Genomic DNA, 19,909 nt, shown 5'->3' on the forward strand with positions numbered 1-19,909 from the left:
CACCTGGACTGGCATGGAGTCAAAGCTTCATGGACAGTTGAGTGACCCCAGGGAGCCTCACATGGTGAAGAGGATGAGGAAGACGACCATCAGACAGAAAAGTCTCATAACATCAGATAGGGCAAAACCCAGAATGGGATAGGAGGAGAGCTGCTGCTTGAGAGACAGGTTCCTGGCATAGCCAATAATCAAGTTACCAAACACTGTGCCAATGCCAGCCCCTGATCCAGCCACACCAACTGTGGTGGCCCCTGCATCAATAAACTTGGCTGCTGTGTCGCTGATAAAACTGGTCTGAAATTCCTGTCTGGCCACCTGGAGATGTAGGCTGCTGCAGAAAGACTTCTTAGATGGGGCCTCTGGTCTACTCACGAAGGAGGCAGACACAGGTCTGATTAGACCCCTGGTACAGGAGCGGATCGTAACTGGAGAAATGAGCAGTGCCTTGGTCTGCATATTTCAATCTTGCAGCTTTGGCCCTTGGTCTAAGTACCCAGCCTCAAATACATTTTCAACAGCTTTTTGTTTTCAATGGTTTCCTTCATTGCCTAAGCTTGCCTGTCGTGGAACATTCTCTGTAGACCAGGCTGGCCTTGAACTCAGAGATCCTCCAGCCTCTGCCTTCCCAGTGCTGGGAATAAGATTGTGTGACACCATGACCAGCTCTAAGCTTTTCTTCAACTTCTTTTTACTTTTCTTAAATTCCTTTTCATAAATTGGGAGCTTAACAGGGTGTGATCTTGCTGTGAGGTCACCACTCCCTTTATTTCATTTAGCATAAGACATCTATTTACACTTCCTGATGCTCCTTTTCTCTTCCAAGTGTATATTTTGTATTTTTCCTTGCTTACTTTTCTACTTTCCTATAGATCTAGATAAGACCGGCCACTAACAGCTGCAAAGAACAGTCAATTCTAGTTTATTTTGAAATATCCTCTGTCAAAACTGATAATCTGTAATTCCTCAATTTAGCTTTAGGCAGAACTTTTAGTCAAGGGCAGAGAGCAAGCACATTCTTCACCAAAATATCACGAGAATGGTGGATAGGCCATATGTTAGTATTCTCCTCATGTGGGTCAAAAATGTTGATAGGAATACCAATAGTATCTAACCTAGACCCCTGGGAGCACCCAGAGACTAAGCCACCAACCAAAGAACGTACAGTGGCTGACCCTAGGCCCCAAGTCCTGTAGATGCTGTATGCCCCAGGGATGGAGAATGGGGAAAGGGAGTATCTTCTCAGAGGCCAAGGGGAGGAGAAGCTGACGGGAGGAGGGGTGGAAAAGAAGAGGTAGGGGGTGAAGAAGTCTGGGAAGGCAGATCAGGAGGGAAGCAACATTTGGGATGTAAATAAATAAAATAATTAAAAAATATACTCTCTTCATCTGAAAGCTCTTGAGCCAAGCTCTCACAGTTCAATACTCTCATCACTACCGTCTTCTAAGCTTCTACTTTATGTATTAAATTCTGGTTAAAGCATTTAACTGCTTTTATACTTTAAAGTCCCAAAGTCCATATTCCTCCAAACAAAAGCATGGTCCACCCTATCAATACCCCAGTCCCTGGTACCAACTTCTGTCTTAGAATTTCTATTGCTGTGAAGAAGTACCAAACCCACAGCCACTTTCATACAGAAAAACATTTAATTGGTATGGCTTGCAGTTTAGAAGTTAGTCCGTCATTGTCATGGCGGGAAGCATGGTGGCATGCAGACAGACATGGTGCTAGAGAAGGAGCTAAGAGTTCTACATTTTTTGAAGTTGCTTTGATTTTCTCTCCATTTACTCTGATGTTGGCTCTGGGCTTGCTGCAAACTGCCCTTATTATGTTTAGACATGTTCTTTGTACACATAATCTCTCTGGGACTTTTATCATGAAGGGGTGTTCTGCATCATGCAGATCTTCATCTGCATGAAGGCCTTGCTGCATCTACAGAAAAGGTCACGTAGGTTTTGTCTTTCAGTTTGTTTATGGGGTGGATTCTATTTATCGATTTACATAGGTTGAGTCATGGCTGCCTCTCTGGGATGAAGCCTACCCAATTACAGTGCATGACCTTTTTGAAGTCTTCTTGGATTTTGTTTGTAAGCACTTTATGGAGAACTTCTGCATCTGTTTTCTTAAGGGAAATTGATCTATAACTCTTTCTTTGTTGGGTCTTTTTCTGGTTTTTGTATTGGGGTAACTGTGGCTTCTTAAAAAGAATTGGATAATGTTCTTTTTTGTATTGATTATTTTATTTATTTATATTCCAAATGTTGCCTTCCTCCTAGTCCCCCCGCAAGAGTTGTTCCCCCCTCCTCCCTCTCCTTTACCACTGAGAGGGTGCTTCCCTGGGGTTTCCCCTATCCAGGATTAGGTGCATTCTTTTCCACTGAGGCCAGACAAGACAGACCTCTGCTAAGTATGTGTTGGGGTAAAGTCCTTTCTGTTTATATTTTGTAGAATAATTTTAGTTCTTTGAAACTCTGGTAAAATTCTACACTAAAATCATCTGGCCCTGGGACTCCTTTGGTTGGGAGACTTTTAAGGACTACTTCTATTTCAGTAGGGGTTACTGTTCTGTTTAAATTGCTCATCTTATCATGGTTTAATTTTGGTAAGTGGTACCTATTGAGAAAATTATCCATCTCTTTTATATTTTCCAACTCTTTAGAACACGGAAGAATGTACTTAAAATTATCTGTTTCCTTGGCATCTGCTGTTATGTCCCCCCTTTTCATTTCTGATTCTGTTAATTAGGGTATTTCTTCATCTTTTAGTTAATCTGGATAAGGGTTTGCCAACCTTATTAATTTTTCCAAAGAACCAATAACTGGTTTCATTAATTCTTTACATTGTTTTTTTTGCTTCTGTTTTATTATTTGTTTATATTATCACATATTCAATATAATATATTAGAATATTTAATAAATATAACATATTTATTCTATTCTATTGATTTCAGACCTGAGTTTGGTTATTTCTTCCAATCTACTGTTCTGGGGTGTAATTTTTATTTTTCTAGAGTTTCCAGGTGTATGCAGTTACTTTGCCATCTTTAGGTCATCAGTTAAGTTGTGAGGATGACAGTTCTGCAGTTGGTTTTCTAAGTGGGCACTTAGTGCTGTATGAACTTGGCCTTAGAACCTCCTTCTTTGTGTCCCAGAAGTTTGAAATGTAGAGTATTCATTTTTATTCAATTCTAGAAACTCTTTAATATTTTTCTTATTTGCTTTTTCACAACGTTTTTTTCCCTCAGTAGTGATATTTTCAGTTTTCATGAGTTTTTAAGGTGTCCGTTGTTTCTGTTTATCGTTATCCAGCTTTAATCCACAGTCCTCAGATAGAATGCAGAGTGTTATTTGGATTTTCTTGTATCTGTTGGGACTTGCTTGGTGTCTAGGTATGTTTTCAGTTTTGGAGAAAATTCCATGATGTGTTGAGAAGCATGTATATTTTTTTGTGTTTGAGTGAAATGTTCTGTAAAGGTCTGTTAGGTACACGTCGTTTATAATATCTGTTAGTTTTAGTAACTGTTTAGATTTTGTCTAGATGATCTACCCACCGGTGAGAGTGTGGTATTATATCTCCCAATATCAATGTGAAAGAGGGTCATGTGATCTAAACTGCAGTTGTCTGTCTTTCATGAGCTCAGTTACTCTTCTATTTGGTGCATTCATGTAAAAATTGTAATGTTCATTTAATGGAGTTTCCCTCATATGATATAATGTCCTTCCTTACCTCTTCTTATTAGTTTTAGTTTGAAGTCTGCTTTATTGAATATTAAAATTGTTACAACAACATGCTTCTGAGGTCCATTTGCTTGGAATTTCCTTCTCCATCTCTGATAATGAGGCAATATATAGTTTTGATGTCAAGATATGTCTTTTGAGTGCAGCAGAAGAATGGGTTCCTTTTTTTTTTTGCATTCATTTTGTTATTATGTCTTCTTACTGGAAAGTTGCCAGTAAGATTGCTCATCGATGTTTAGATGCTCTTTTATACTTTATCTGCTGTCTCTTGCTCATTGTCCCGTACATCAGTCTACTTCTCTAGTTATATTTTTAAGACTTTTCTGGGCAGGGGACCTGGTAGATGGCTCAGCTGCTAAGTGCTCTTCTAGAAGTTCTGAGTTCAATTTCCAGCAAGCCCATGGTGGCTCACAACCATCTGTATTGGGATCTGATGCCCTCTTCTGGTGTGTCTGAAGACAGACATAGTGTGTTCATATACAGAAAATAATTAAATACTTCTTCAAAAAAAAGGTGGGAGGGCCCATAAACTTCCCTCTTCCGCCCTAAAATAAGACTTTTCTTGGGGGAGAAATACTGACCTTTTGCCACATATTTTACAGTGTTCTGTTTTTAATTTGATGTGAATATTTTTCTATAGCTAAATACAAAATTAGATATAGTCAGATGTTATGAATACACAAAGGTTAAAATCGAAGTGCTTGAGACATTGTGGTTAACAAGATCAAGCTTTCAGATTCTGCTCTTTGCTTTTGAACCTGTTCTGTTCCTTCCAGGTTGTCAGTATTGCATACATTTCCAATCATCAGCACATGAGTGTGTCCTCTTGGTTAAAGGAGGGGTTTTTACACTGTGAACAGATGAGTGATAAAACTGATGCTTAGAATACCAAATGCATGGTAAGCCTGAAGTATTTAGCATTTCTATTGCGTATGATGTTCAAGTGTAGGAATTTAAAAGATTGTTTTGTTTGGAGACAAAGACTCAATTTTTGTATCCCTGACTGGCTTGTAACACACTTACGTGGCTCAGGGTCATCTCAAACTGATGGTGACCTCCTCTTCAGTCTTGTGAGTTCTGGGATTACAAGTACATACCATTGTTGTCCCCTATTCTTCATCTTTAAAACCTATACATCTAGAACTAAGATTAAGTTATCCAGTAACTTTATTACATCTACTCTTATTATCATTATCATTATCATTATTATTGTCCGTGTATCTTTGTGTGGTTTGTGAATCCATAGTGTGCATGGTGTCAGAAGTCAAATTAAGAAAGTCAGTTCTGCACCCTTAATAGAAGGGGAGGGGAAGAGGTTAGGGGTGTGATGGACAGAGAAAGGGAATAACATTTGAAATATAAATAAGAAATACCTGATTTAAAAAGTGGAAAAAATTAAAAAAAAGAAAATGAAATATTTTAAAATTATATATAAAAAAAGTCAGTTCTGTCCTTCCAGCCATTGGACATGAAATCTTGAACCAAACTCGTATCTTCAGGTTTAGCAGGCAACATGTTTATCTGCTGCTGCACTTCTTTTTTCCCTTACATTATTATTATTATTATTATTATTATTAATTATTTTGAAGCAGACTCTATGTCTTCCAAGATAGTCTCAACTTTTTTGGGTAACCCAGAGTAACCTCACATTCAAAATTCTACTAGCTTAGCCTCCTGTAAACAGAAGATATCTAGTTTTATAAGCTAAATGAATGATTGATTATTCTGGAAGAAATATGAATATTTTATTAATATAGTCAAATTTTGCTTAGTGATTCAACAAATATTTACTAAGCTTCTACTCCAAACTTAGTATTTATTAAGACAGATGATAACCTTTGTTCTTGTGGGGTATACATTCTGTATGAATGGAGACAATAAACAAAATAAATTAGTGTCATGGAAAATCCAATGGAAGTGGATAAAAGGAGGGGAAATTTCAAAGTCATTGTTTATAATTTTTCCTTGTTCTGTTAATGTTACAGTGATGTCAAGAGAAGGAAGTTTATCTGTGTTCTTCTGCAGGTCAATAGGATTGAATTTTGCACACTTCACTTCATGAGCAGCTATGACCAACCTGTGGTCTGTGGATTTCATGTGTCAGAAGATTATTATGAATGTAGCCCAACACAAAATTGTCAGCTTACTTAAGAAATTTTGAGGTCTGGTAAGATCGATTAGAAGGTAAGGTGCTCATTGCCTACCTATGCAAGCCTATTGGCCTGGATTCATTTCTCAAATCTCACTTTAAGATACGGTAGAAGGAGAATACTAACTCCACAAGTTGTCCTCTGACTTTTGTGTCACTTCTGTACTTGTGCCACAGCACACACACATTATACATATGGATACACAATAACAACTACATATAAAATGTCAAAGAAACATTGAATTAAAAAATCCAATGCATCATTCTCAAACATGAGATTTGTACATGGCAACCTCATGTTACAATGTAAAAATGTTAGATACATCTACATGGGCTTCTGTGTCTGGGGCAGGATCATTTATTATAATAACAAAGGTATCTTTTTCATGGACCCAAAGTCAACTGCATATTACTATATCCCATAGTAACATGATTAAAAACAATCAAGGCAAAGAATCACATGGCATGTGTACTTATGGAGAGAAAAGTCATAATGGCTTCTTTTGAATCTTGTTTATCATAGAAAAGCTGGTATTTGAGCAACACATGCAGAATTTTAGAGATTGACCAATGAGTAATGGGCAAGGGCAGTCCAGGGAGAATAACTACTTCTTTTTTGCAAAGGCCATGAGAATTAATTATTTTAGCGTGTTTAAACAACACCAAAATTAAGGAGTATTTATCAAATTGCTGAGCAGAATCCTGAAAAGAATAGAAGAGGAAGACAGAGATAGTGGCTGACATCCAGGTATGTATAAGGCATTCTGCTGCTACTTAATTTTCTCAGTGTGCCATGGAATAAAGTCAGATATGGCTAAACATGATGGACATGCCTGAAATTGAAACAGAAGAATTCGGTGTCGGGGAGCAATGGTCTTGACATGATAGCATAATATCCAGGCGGTGTTACAGGTCAATTTATAAGAACATGAGTTCAATGAGATGTAGTTGCGTATTGTTTTGTTTCGTAGGCAAAATTCTGAACTAGCAAGAAATAGAACTATGTGTTACATTGTTGTAGTTCAGCCGACTGCACATGAAGTAAGAGTGGTAAGGAAATTCAGGGTATAAAAAGGAATAATGACATAATCAGCCTTAGCATTTAATATGGTTGGGAAGAAAAAGGTGGAGGAGGGGGAAGAAGAGGGGAAAATGAAGACATACGTTGTGGGAATATACTCCAGGCACTATAGTGGATTCTCAGAAGTAATTTGATACAAGCCTGCCTTTAAAGTTGGAATTCTGCTTACTCTAAGAATGTTCTGTGTAAATGCTTGGTGAGTGATTCCAACACCTCCTTCTTAAGGGCCACGGGAATTTCAGTACCTGAGCCCATGTTCTTAACCAATTCCGGATGGCTATTATTTTTACCTGTGACTAAGTCAGCAATTTGTAAATTTCCTGGGATTCCCATGTGTTATGGTCTAGCTATAAGACAGCTAATGATTTTTTGTTAATAACTATATTGTGCTGAGTCCACTGTGCTAAGAACTTTTAATAAGTAATTTTTAACATGTGGTGCAGACAGAACAGTCTTATGATTCCTATCATCTAGAAAAGGGCAAGAAGAAAAAATGCTTTCTAATTTATAGGTGGAATGCTTTTTTACATCAAGATATCCACAAATAGGCAAGAAAAGCCTGTTTGTAGCTCTCATATTACAAATTATTTCACCACAAAACTTTTTTCATCCTTTATCCTACACATGAGAAAATTGAAGCTATGTAACTGAACAATTTGTGCAAGATTGTGTAGCTGTAGATAGCCAGGGAAGGTCTCATATCTAGTTCTTTGAAATCCAGCAGAGAAAGGGGGATGGAGTTTCAGTCTTTCAGATTTGGATGGTGTCTTAGTTAGGGTTTCCATTGCTCTGAAAAGACACCATGATAAAGGCAACTCTTATAAAAGACACTTAACTGGGGCTAGCTTACAGGTTCAGAGGTTCAGTCCATTATAACCATGGTGCAAGCAGGCAGACATAGCACTAAAGGAGCTAAGAGTTCTATATCTTGCTCTAAAGACAAACAGGAGAAAACTGACTCTCATGTGTCTAGGAGGAGGGGCTCAAAGCCCAACCCCACAGTCCACACTTCCTCCATAGGCATCCCCAGTACCAGTAGTTGAAGAAGCTGTTATTTATTGAATGTATTTTTTTCTGGCAACTTTGTGATGAGTTAGGTGGATATAGTTATCTGGATTTATTTGTGGGTTTTCCCACTCTGTTAGATTTGTTCATGTGTTCTTTTGTGTTAGTGCTGTTTTGTTTGCTGTTTTTGTTTTTGTTGCTGTCATCATAGTTTGTTTGTTTCATTGTAACATCTGTAGTAAGGGACAGTGATAGTCTTACCTTTCAGGTTTACTCACTTACTCCTCATCAACTATGAACTCCACAGACCAAAAGGAGTCCAATTCAAATGCAAAGGCAAAGAGTCTTTATTCAAGCCCCAACTCATACCCTCCAACCTCACCAGCACAGTGAAAGCTTGGAAGGTCATGAGCTGGTACCAGCCTTGCTTATTTATCATGATTGCTGTAGCAGGATGAGGGACTTTTCAACTTGGCATCTACATGATTGGTTGACATTTGGCTGGCATAATTCTATTGGCTTGTATGAACAATGGTTGCTAGCTTAATCAATCTACTTTAAGACAGTAGGTATTTTCCCCTTAAGAACTGATTGGTTGTTGTTAGGGGTGGATTGGTCATTTCCTCAGGAGAATTGTGATGTTGCCAGGCTAGCATGGTTCTTGGAACAAGGTTTTTTTTTTTTTCAATAGCTTACTTGTTCAGAGTGCAAGTTAATTATAAAATGGTATGGAATCAAAATGGAGTTTGTTATGTTAAGCTGTGTTCTTCATGAACATCTTTCTCTTTTGGAGGACCCATTACTTGTATGTGTCCTTTATGAAAGAAGTCTTTTATACAATACTTTTACTACACCTTTTATTTATATTTAGATATGTCACCACCTACCATTGTGTAATGCATGTTAATCAGCTGTACAAGGTTACAGCCTAGGAGACATAAGCAGTACTGTACAGCTTAGGTGTATAATAGGACACAGAATCTGGATTGATGTAACTATACCTACCACAAGATGAAACAGTTTCATGATGCATGTCTCAGAATACATTCTCATCATTAAATGATGATTCATGACTGTATGCTCTTTTGAAGAGTTCTAAGATATATAACTGTGACTAAGTGAAACAAATGTTCCCAAAAGATATATTGGATGGTTAGGTTCAAACAAATTCTAATGTTTTCCCAAATGATTCAAATAGATCGTTTAAAACCCTTTGGCACTGCAGTCCCTCTTCCAAATTCAGCTTTGAATTAGAAGCTTTTATTATCGGTTAGTACTTGCGTAATTCCTTCCTTGGTACTGGCAGAAGGTTCCTGTAGATTTCACTTGAGGGGTCTATACATTCTCTGTTCACTTGTCTTCTGTGAGCCCTTTCTTAAGATTGGTAAGTATGACAGACTTTAGAAATTGATTTTGATACAGCTCACCACAAACTTAACTGACTTACTAAAGTTTCTACTGATTTAGATCTAAAGAGTGTATGTTTGTTTCTGTAGCTGAAATGTCGGAGACAAGCATATAATAAAACTTGCTGGAATATCAGAAGGCCCCAATATCATGTTCCATTTTATTCCTCGACAATTACCTGATGGTGAGCTTCATTTTTTAACATCTTTGTGTATATCTTCTAGTTAAAATTCAGGCTCAGTTGAACATGATGCTAGGCACCTGTGACTCTAGTTAGCGTGAAGCCTGTGGTAGAAGGTTCCCTGGAGCTGAAGAATTGGCAGTCAGTCTCAGCAGCATACTGAGAACCTAGCTTAACACCACAACATTTGAAATATCTTCCAGTCTAACTCAAATTTATTCTCAAGAGCAAAGCAGACATAAGTGATGGAAGTTTAGTTTTAGTTCTAAATTTGGTTTGTGTTGGGCCTTGTAAAATCATTTGACAGATGAGAATGTTCATTGTCATTGACTCTTTATTTTGATATTAATTTCTCATGTATTCTTCAAGTATGCTGCCATGTGTGGTTATGTTATTCCTTAAGTATTCAAAATCAAATTTACCAGGTAACCTCTTTTACTTAAAAGATTATATTTGCTAGATAAAGTATCTAATGCTTTTTCATGCATTTTAGAGCAAATGAGTGCCTTTCGACTCTTTCATTAGGCTCTTTGATAAGCAGGAAAGGCACAGTTGTACTATAGTTGCTGTATGTTTGCTTTACTGAATTTTCACTTCATCAGTTATTGTTAGATGAATTAGTCAAAAGTTTCATATCTAAAAGGAAACTTAATTGTGTTTGTCATATTAGTAATTTTTTAAAAAGAATGTTGACATTCAATGTATTTAGCCAAAACTCAGCTATCTATCTCCTGTTACTTTGCCTGTCAACATGGATAATCTCAAATCAACAATGCCTTTTACATTTTAAATATTTTAGATCTCTTTTATGGCTAATCCTGGTTGTGAACTTGACTACATCTGAAATCTAGTAAAAGTCAAGGAGCAGGGCCTGCCTGTAAAGGATTATTGCGATTACATCATTTGAGGTAGGAAGATCCAATCCTTCAAGGGGCAAAAATAAAAAGATATTGAAGGAAGAAGCTTTTGCCTTTTGTCTGCTTGTTCTTATTTTTACTAGTAGATTCATCTATCCTGTTGTTGATCTATTCCTTCACTGCTGTTAGAACTATGTCTTCAGCATTCCAATGTAGACTGAAGATCGCTGGCTCTCTAGAATTTCCCTGGAACCACAGAGCAGATTAAGAGTATTGAAACATCTACAGAATTGTTGAAGAATCTGGACCACAGCCTGTAAGTCACTTTAATTAATTGTGTGTGTGTGTTTTCATTATAGAGAACACTGACTAATACATATGTCATCAATGTTTTTACCCTTTATTATTTCAATTAATCAATTTTGTCCTTTAACTTTTACTCATCAATGTAGACTAAATTATAATTGCAACATTTCTATGAAATAATACTTTGAAGGCTTTTAGTAACATCCTGTGACTTAGTGAAGGATATTAACATTTTGGAGCAGGCTGTTGATTTAAAACCAGTTAGTATTCAAATCAATTTAAATTTTTGTTTAAATTATAGTTGTGAGAAATTTTGAATACTTCAATGCATTTACTTATATTTCCCTAAAGGGTGTGGTAAATTGTGGTTGTTTAAAATCTACCCAGCTTTGGGTTACCTCTACCTTATTGTGCTATTATTAGATATCTAAAATATACAGTGAAGTAACAAAGGAATTAGGTATCTTAGACATGTCTGCATTACATTCCATAGATTAGCTAGTGTGGCTAATGTTTGCCACAAAAATAACTGGGAGTTATACATTAAAAAAGACCTTTTTGATTCCTTATAAATTTCACATCATGTTCTCCATTCCCTCTCATGTCCCCATTCCTTTGTATCTGCCCTCTGCCCTTGCGACATTCCTGGCAAAAGAAAATACAGAATACAAATGAAAAAAATCTCATCATAGAAGATTCAGCATGTCATGGTGTGTCATGAAGTATACCCTTTGTCCATACATTGTTTTTTATTCAAGAGATTCTTTATTAGATGCTATTTTAGGAAGATGCCCAGGTTCTGTCCCAGGAATGTGGATATCCTCTCTCTCTATAGATCACAGTGAGTGAGGTGTTTCTTCAGAAGAGGCTAAAGTACTGGGGCCACTGAGTCCCAGGGTCAGAAGCAGAACTAGAACGTGTGTTGCTTCCATGCTTCCATGCTGGGCAGCAGCAGGGAGGAGAGACCTATGATGTGCCAGGAATCTCCATCACTACTTTAGAGTTTTGATGGACAGGCATTCATTACCTATTTATGCCATGAGGCCAATCATCGTTGGCAGCATTACAGGGTTAGAGGGCTAATCCTGGAAGAAGAACAGAGGCTGGCTCCTGCATAGTGGCACCTCTGGCCTGAAGATAGTTCCACTGAGCATGTGCAACATTGCTGTGGACCAAACCCACAGCTTGATAGGGGACACCTGTCAGGACCACAGTCTGGAGGCATTCTTTGCTGCCGTGCTCTCCTGGGACCACAGAGCTGTGGGAGGTGGTGATACTGAGGCCAGCCTCTTCACTAGAAGTGTAGCATTCACCAAGTCTGTCTGTCTTGACAATTCTGTAAGAAGTTTGATAAAGACTTCAGGGTTCAGTCAGGCCCCACCATTCTTCAGAGACGTTTCTTGTGTGACCCAGTCTAGGCAAGCATCATTGTGTCCAATGCTTCAGTCAGAGCAGTCCAAGGCTTGGTGTGTGGAGAGAAGGCACTAGTAAAGGCCTGGGTCTTTACAACATCTGTTAGAGATTTCCCCTTCACCATATCCACAAACTGGACATTGATTTCCTTCCCACAGTCGCTCTGGGCCTTCTTGGTGCTGGCACCAAGGTTGGGACAGTGTGATGGTCCATTAAGGCTGGTCCCATGATGACTATTTTGTGAACACATCCATTCTGGCACCAGCACACTGAACAGACTGTGAGGCACAGAGCAGGGCACTTTCATCCACAGTTCCTCCTTGAGCACTGAAGGGCCCTATTTAAATTGCAAACCCCATTTTACTTTTAGACTCCATTTTATGTTAACTTGCCCCTAGATTGAACTCAGTTACTGAAAAAAATCCCAACTTGTTCCTGGAACTGAGACATCCCTAGCAACAGCCACTCCATTCCTAGTGACAGCCAATTACTCTTATAAGGAAAGCACCTAATGTTCCAGATGTCCTTAAAATAGATTGCTTAAGCAAGAAACCAATGTTCACACCAAGTTGAAATCATCACTAGCCAATAGAAATGTGCCAAGCAGCAATTTTCAAATGTCAACCAATCACATAGCCGCTAAGATGGAAAGCCTCTTACCCCACAGTAACTGATAAAAAGGCAAGGCTTCACCAGCTCAGGACCTTCCACACCCATCCACTGTATTGGAGGGGTTAGAGGGTCCAAGTGTGAGCTTGAATTTTGCATATTAGTTGGATTCCCAGTAAATTTTGGTGGTCTGTGGGAACCTCGAGATCTGCGCATGACAAGCACAGTTCACTAGCACCATTCAGCAAGACTGTGGTGGAGGCAGATCAGGACTGTGGACAGTGATGAAACCACAGAGAGATAGTTCTCTCTCTCTCTCTCTCTCTCTCTCTCTCTCTCTCTCTTCTCTGACTTCTTTTTTTATTTGATATTTTAAATGTGCATTTCAAATATTATTCCCTTTCCTGGTTTCCTTCCCATAAGCCCTCTATCCTATCCCCCTCCCGCTTCTTCTATAAGGGTGTTCCCCGGTCTTCCTGCCTCCCTGACCTGACATTCTCCTACACTGAGGGGTTCAGCCATGGCAGGTCTAAGGCTTCTCCTCCCATTGGTGTCCAACAAGGCCATCTTCTGCTACATATGCACCTGGAGCCATGGGTCAGTCCATGTGTACTCTTTGGGTGGTGGTTTAGACCCTGGGAGCTCTGGTTGATTGGTATTATTGTTCTTATGCAGTTGCAAGCCCCATCAGCTCCTTCAATATTTTCTCTAACTCCTCCAACTGGGAATGTATTTGTCACACTCTGGCAGAGCCTCTCAGGACACAGCTATATCAGGCTCCTGTCAGCATGCACTTCTTGGCTTCATCAATATTGTCTAGTTTTGGTGGCTGTATATATATGGGCTGGATGCCCAGGTGGGGCAGGCTCTAAATGGCCATTCCTTTAGTCTCTGCTCCAAACTTTGTCACCATATCTCCTCCTATGAATATTTTTGTTCCTCCTTTTAAGAAGGACTGAAGCATCCACACTTTGGTCTTCCTTCTTCATGAGCTTCATGTGATTTGTGAATTGTATCTTGGGTAATTTGAGCTTTGGGGCTAATATTCACTAATCAGTGAGTGCATATCATGTGTGTATTTTTGTGATTGGGTTACCTCACTCAGGATGATATTTTTTACTTCCATCCCTTTGCCTATAAACTTCATGATACTTTGTTTTTGATAGCTGAGTAGTACTCCAATGTGTAGATGTACCACATTTTCTGTATCCATTACTCTGTTGAAGAGCATCTGGGTTCTTTCCAGTTTCTGGCTATTATAAATAAGGCTGCTAGGAATGTAGTGGAGCATGTGTCTTTGTTGTATGTTGGAGCATCTTTTGGGTATATGCCCAGGAGTGGTATAGCTGTGTCTTCAGGTAGTGGAATGTCCAACTTTCTGAGGAACCTCCAGACTGATTTCCAGAGAGGTTGTACCAGGTTGCAATCCCACCAACAATGGAGGAGTGTTCCTCTTTCTCCACATCTTTGCCAGCATCTGTTCTCACCTGAGTTTTTGATCTTAGCCATTCTGACTTGTATGAGGTGGAATCTCAGGGTTGTTTTGATTTGCATTTCCCTGATGACTAAGGATGTCGAACATTTCTTTAGGTGCTTTTCGATCGTTCGATATTCCTCAGCTGAGAGTTCTTTGTTTGGCTTTGTACCCCATATTTTAATAGGGTTATTTGGCTCTCTTGAGTCTAACTTCTTGAGTTCTGTGTATATTTTGGATATTAGCCCTCTATCAGAAACAGGATTGGTAAAGATCTTTTTCCAATCTGTTGTTGTCATTTTGTCCTAATGACAGGGTCCTTTGCCTTACAGAAGCTTTGTAGTTTTATGAGGTCCCATTTGTTGATTCTTGATCTTAAAGCATAAGCCATTGATGTTTTGTTCAGGAAATTTTCCCCAGTACCCATGTGTTTGAGAGTCTTCTCCACTTTTTCTTCTATTAGTTTGAGCGTATCTGGTTTTATGTGTAGGTCCTCTATCCACTTGAACTTAAGCTTGTATAGGGCAATAACAGTGGGTCAATTTGCATTCTTCTCCCTGCTGACCCCTAGCTCAACCAGCACCATTTCTTGAACATACTATCTTTTTTCCATAGGACAGTTTTAGCTCCTTTTTCAAAGATCAAATGACCATAGGTGTGTGGGTTCATTTCTGCGTCTTCAATTCTATTCCATCGATCTACCTGCCTGTCTCTGTACCAATACCATACAGATTTTATCACTATTGCTCTGTAATACAGCCTTAGGTCAGGGAGGGTGACTGACGCAGAAGTTCTTTTATTGTTTAGGATAGTTTTCACTATCCAGGATTTTTTGTTATTTCAAATGAATTTGCAAATTGCTCTTTCTATCTCTATGAAGAATTGAGTTGGAATTTTGATGGGGATTGCACTGAATCTGTAGATTGCTTTTGGCAAAATGGCCTTTTTACTGTATTAATCCTGCCAATCCAAGAGCATGGCAGATCTCTCCATCTTCTGAGATCTTCTTCAATTTCTCTCTTCAGAGACTTGAAGTTCTTGTCATATAGATCTTTCACTTACTTGGTTAGAGTCACACCTAGGTATTTTATGTTATTTGTGACTATTTTGAAGGGTGTCATTTCCCTAATTTCTTTCTCACCCTGTTTATCTTTTGAGTAGAGAAAGGCTACTGATTTGTGTGAGTTAATTTTATACCCAGACACTTTGCTCAAGTTGTTTATCAGGTTTAGCAGTTTTCTGGTGGAAATTTGAGGTCACTTAAGTATATTATCATATCTGTAAATAGTGATATTTTGACTTCTTCCTTTCCAATTTGTATCCCTTTGACGTCCTTTTGTTTTCTGATTGCTCTGGCTAGGACTTCGAGTACTATACTGGATAAGTAAGGAGAGAGTGGGTAACCTTGTTTAGTCACTGTATTTAGTGGGATTGTTTCAAGTTTTTTCCATTTAGTTTGGCGTTGGCTACTGGTTTGCTGTATATTGTTTTTAGTATGTTTAGGTGTGGGCCTTGAGTACCTGATCCAAGACCTTTAACAAGAAGGGGTGTTGAATTTTTTCAAATGCTTTTTCAGCATCTATTGCGATCGTCATAAGGTTTTCTTCTTTGAGTTTGTTTACATAGTGGTTTAAGTTGAAATATTTCCATATATTGAACCATCCCTGCATCAAGTAGGATGAAGCCTACTTGATCATGATGGATTGCTTTTTTGATGTGTTTGCAAGAATTTTATTGAGTATTTTAGCATCGGTATTCATAAGGGAAATTGGTCTCAAGTTCTCTTTCTTTGTTGGGTGTTTTTGTGGTTTAGGTATAAGTGTAACTGTGGCTTCATAGAACAAATTGGGTAGTGTTCCTCCTATTTCTATTTTGTGGATTAGTTTGGACAGTATGGGTACTATGTCTTTTATGAAGGTCTGATAGAATTCTGCACTAAACCAATTTGGGAATTTTTTTCATTGGTAGATTTTAATAACTGCTTTTATTTCTTTAAGATTAAAGGGATTGTTTAGATGGTTTATCTGATTCTAATTTAACATTGGTACCTGGTATCTGTCTAGAAAATTGTTCATTTTCTCCAGATTTTCCAGTTTTGTTGAATATAGACTTTTGTAATAGGATCTGATGATATTTTGAATTTCCTCAGATTCTGTTGTTATGTCTCTCTTTTCATTTCTGATTTTGTTAATTTGGCTGTACTGTCTGTGTCCTCTGGTTAGCCTGGCTAAGGGTTTATTTATCTTGTTCATTTTCTCAATGAACCAGCTCCTGGTTTTGTTGATTCTTTTTATAGTTCTTTTTGTTTCTACTTGGTTTGATTATTTCCTGCCTTCTACTCCTCTTGGGTGTATTTCTTCTTTTTGTTCTAGAGCCTTTAGGTGTACTGTCAAGCTGCTAATGTATGCTCTCCCCAGTTTCGTTTTGGTGACACTCAGAGATATGAATTTTTCTCTTAGCACTGCTTTCATTGTATCCCATAAGTTTGGGTATGTTATGTCTTCATTTTCATTAAATTATAAAAAGTCTTTAATTTCTTTCTTTATTTCTTTCTTGACCAAGTTGTCATTGAGTAGAACATTGTTAAACTTCCATCTGTATGTGGGCTTCCTGTTTTTGTTTTTTGTTTTTATTTTTTTATTTTAATTTTTTTGGTTGTTATTGAAGACAAGCCTTTTTGTTCTGATAGAATGCATGCATGGGGATTATTTTAATCTTCTTGTATCCTTTGTTGTTAGAAGTAGAATTATGTTTGTGTGGCTCTCTTCGTTTGGGTTCATTGCAAGGAGATTACTTTTTTGCTTTTTCTAGGCTATTGTTTCCCTCCTTGTGTTGGAGTTTTCCATCTGTTAGCTTTTGTAGCGCTGGATTTGTTGAAAGATATTGTGTATGTTTGGTTATCTTGGTTTCTCCATCTATGCTGATTGAGAATTTTGCTGGATATAGCAGCCTGGGCTGGCATTTGTGTTCTCTTAGGGTCTGTATGATATCTATCCAGAATCTTCTGGCTTTCATAGACTCTGGTGAGAAGTCTGGTGTTATTTTGGTAGATCTGCCTGTATATATTACTTGACCTTTTCCCTTACTACTTTTAATATTCTTTCTTTGTTTTGTGCATTTGGTGTTTTGACTCTCATTTGATGAGGAGTTGTTTCTTTTTTGGTTAAATCTATTGTTCTTTAGGTCCTTTAAGTTGGATGTCTTTGCTCTCTTCTGTACCTATTTTCCTTAGGTTTGATCTTCTAATTGTGTCTGGGATATTCTGGATCTTTGGGTTAGGAGATTTTTGTGTTTCACATTTTCTTTGATGGTTGTGTCAATGTTTTCTATGGTATCTTCTGTCCCTGAGATTCTCTTTTCTATGTCTTGTATTGTTCATGATGATAGTGGCTATGAGTCCTAATTTGTTTTCTAGGTTTTTATCTCCAGTGTTGTCTCTCTTTGTGATTTCTTTATTGTTTCTATTTCCATTTTTCAACCCTGGATGGTTTTGTTCAATTCCTTCACCTGTTTGGTTGTGTTTTCCTATAACACTTTAAGGGATTTCTGTGTTTTCTCTTTAAGGGCTTCTACTTGTTTACCTGTGTTGTCCTGTATTTCATTACGGGAGTTATTTATGTCCTTCTTAAACTCATCTATCATCATCATGGAGTCTGATTTTTAAATCCAAATTTTGTTTTTCCAGTGTGTTGGGATATCCAATATTTGCCTTGGTAGGAAAACTGGGCTCTGATGATACCAAGTAGTCTTGGTTTCTGTTGCTTGGGTTCCTGTGCTTGCCTCTTGCCATCAGGTTGTTTCTAGTTCTAGTTGGTCTTGCTGTCTCTAACAGTAGCTTGACCCTTCTGTAAGCCTGTGTGTCAGCACTCCTGTAGACCTGTTTTCTCACAGTGGGATCTGGGTACAGCGAGCTGGGGGACCGAGTCAGTTAAGGGTGCAGGCAGAAACCACAAGTGTCATGTCCCAAACTGCTTCTGGGTTTGTGCGTCCTGAGGCCTCAAAGGGGGTTACTTCGAGCTGAAGAGTTAGTTTTACCTCTGCTCTCAGGTGTGTCAGTGTTCCTTGCAACTGACTTACAGCTCTGGGTGGAGGCAGAAACTATGTTGCCTGCCCCTGACTGCTCCTAGATTCCTGTGCCCAGAGTGCATTAGCTAGGTTTCTTTTGGGCCAGGAATGTGAGCAGAACTGGCAGTCTCCCCTAAGCTCTCAAGATGGTCTGCACTTCTTAGATTTCAGATCTCACTCCCACAGGAATTGGATACAGAGAGCTGTGGGACAGTGTCAGCTCTGGGTGCAGGTAGAAACCATAAGTGTCTTGTCACAGACTTCTCCTCTGTTTGTGTGTCCTGAAGCTACCAGGTCGGTTGCTGGGAGCAGAAGAGTTGGTCTTACCTCTGCTCTCAGGTGTGTCGGCACTCCTGGTGCTGGCTTTCAGCCCCATTTGCAGGCAGAAATCGGACGGTTTCTGCTCCTGACTGCTCCTAGGTTACTGTATCCAGAGGGCACAGAGGACACTAGGCAGTTTCCTCTGAGCTCAGGATTGTCTGTACTTCTGAGAGTTCAGCTCTCTCCCAAACAGGATTTGGGTACAGAGAGCTGTGGGGCCGGTTCAACTCCAGGCACAGGGAGAAACTGGAAGGCTGATTAATGACTTTTATTCATAAATCTTTTTTTTTTTACAGTCCAGTGGTTATCCCCTCCCCAGTCCATCCTTTGATTGTTCCTCATCTCATACTTCCTCACCATTCTTAATTTCATCTCTTCTGATTTTCCCACTCTTTATATCTATATTCCATTTTGTCATTATTTTGTCTTTTACTTTTCTATCAGAACAAAATAACTGTCGAAGGAAGAAAGGGGTATATATATATATATATATATATATATATATATATAGAGAGAGAGAGAGAGAGAGAATAATATCAAATTTATTTTGATCATGATGTATGTATGTATGGTATGTATGTGTTTGTGTATGTGTGTGTCTTATGTGTGCATATATTTTTATATTTTTGGCCTAGAGTAAAATTATTCTTTGAAAACTAAAAGGCATTGATCTATTTTCTGGTCATTCAATAATAGTAAAATTTTGGGGAGAACAGACTACACTCTGCCCACATTTTTGACTCCAGAGGAAAACACCTAATGCCATCTGGGACCCTGGTGCACAGGGGCCCTGGGAAAATGTGGCACAGGCCCTCCTGGTTGTCGCCCTCACTGAGAGCTCAAAAGCAGCTCCCCACAAGCAAACTTGAGCCGCGGGACCACAGGTAAGACCACCTTTTCTGCTCCAAGCGACCTGCCTGGTGGACTCAGGACACACAGAGGCAAAATTCCTCTGGGACCAGACACTTCTGGTTTTTAGCTGGAGCCCCAACCTTGCTGATCCCCGCCCACAGCTCACTGCTCCCAAACCACTTGGGAGAGAGAGCTCACCGCCCGGACAGGTGAGCACTCCTGAGACTGCAGAGCAGGAGAGACAACCAATACTGACTACCCCTGCCCATATCCCTGGCCCAAGAGGAAACTGTATAGGGCCTCTGGGAACCGGAAGATAGAGGCACTCAAGCGGCAGGTCCCCTGCCGTCCAGATACTGCCCGGACCTGAAGGGACCCAGTCAACAGATCTCTGCACCCAAATCCTGTGGGAGGGAGAGCTAAACCTTCAGAGGGGCAGACACGCCTGGGAAGCC

At 39.0% G+C, this 19,909-nt stretch overlaps 1 protein-coding gene and 1 pseudogene across 1 annotated transcript; both read right to left on the reverse strand.

Annotated features, from left to right (window-relative positions):
• Positions 1-57: 57 nt before the first annotated feature.
• On the reverse strand, positions 58-456 carry LOC116905027 (ATP synthase F(0) complex subunit C1, mitochondrial-like). Its single transcript, XM_032907707.1, has one exon. The coding sequence runs from the start codon at positions 454-456 to the stop codon at positions 58-60; it is 399 nt and encodes a 132-aa protein (XP_032763598.1).
• Positions 457-11,630: 11,174 nt separating this feature from the next.
• Positions 11,631-18,657, reverse strand: LOC116906079 (annotated as a pseudogene).
• Between the last annotated feature and the right edge of the window lie 1,252 nt (positions 18,658-19,909).

This window comes from Rattus rattus, chromosome 7 (genome assembly GCF_011064425.1).
Source record: "Rattus rattus isolate New Zealand chromosome 7, Rrattus_CSIRO_v1, whole genome shotgun sequence".
Taxonomy (NCBI): Eukaryota; Metazoa; Chordata; class Mammalia; order Rodentia; family Muridae; genus Rattus; species Rattus rattus.

Coding starts and splice junctions, on each gene's coding strand:
- LOC116905027 (XM_032907707.1), bottom strand. CDS start 456: ATGCAGACCAAGGCACTGCTCATTTCTCCAGTTACGATCCGCTCCTGT.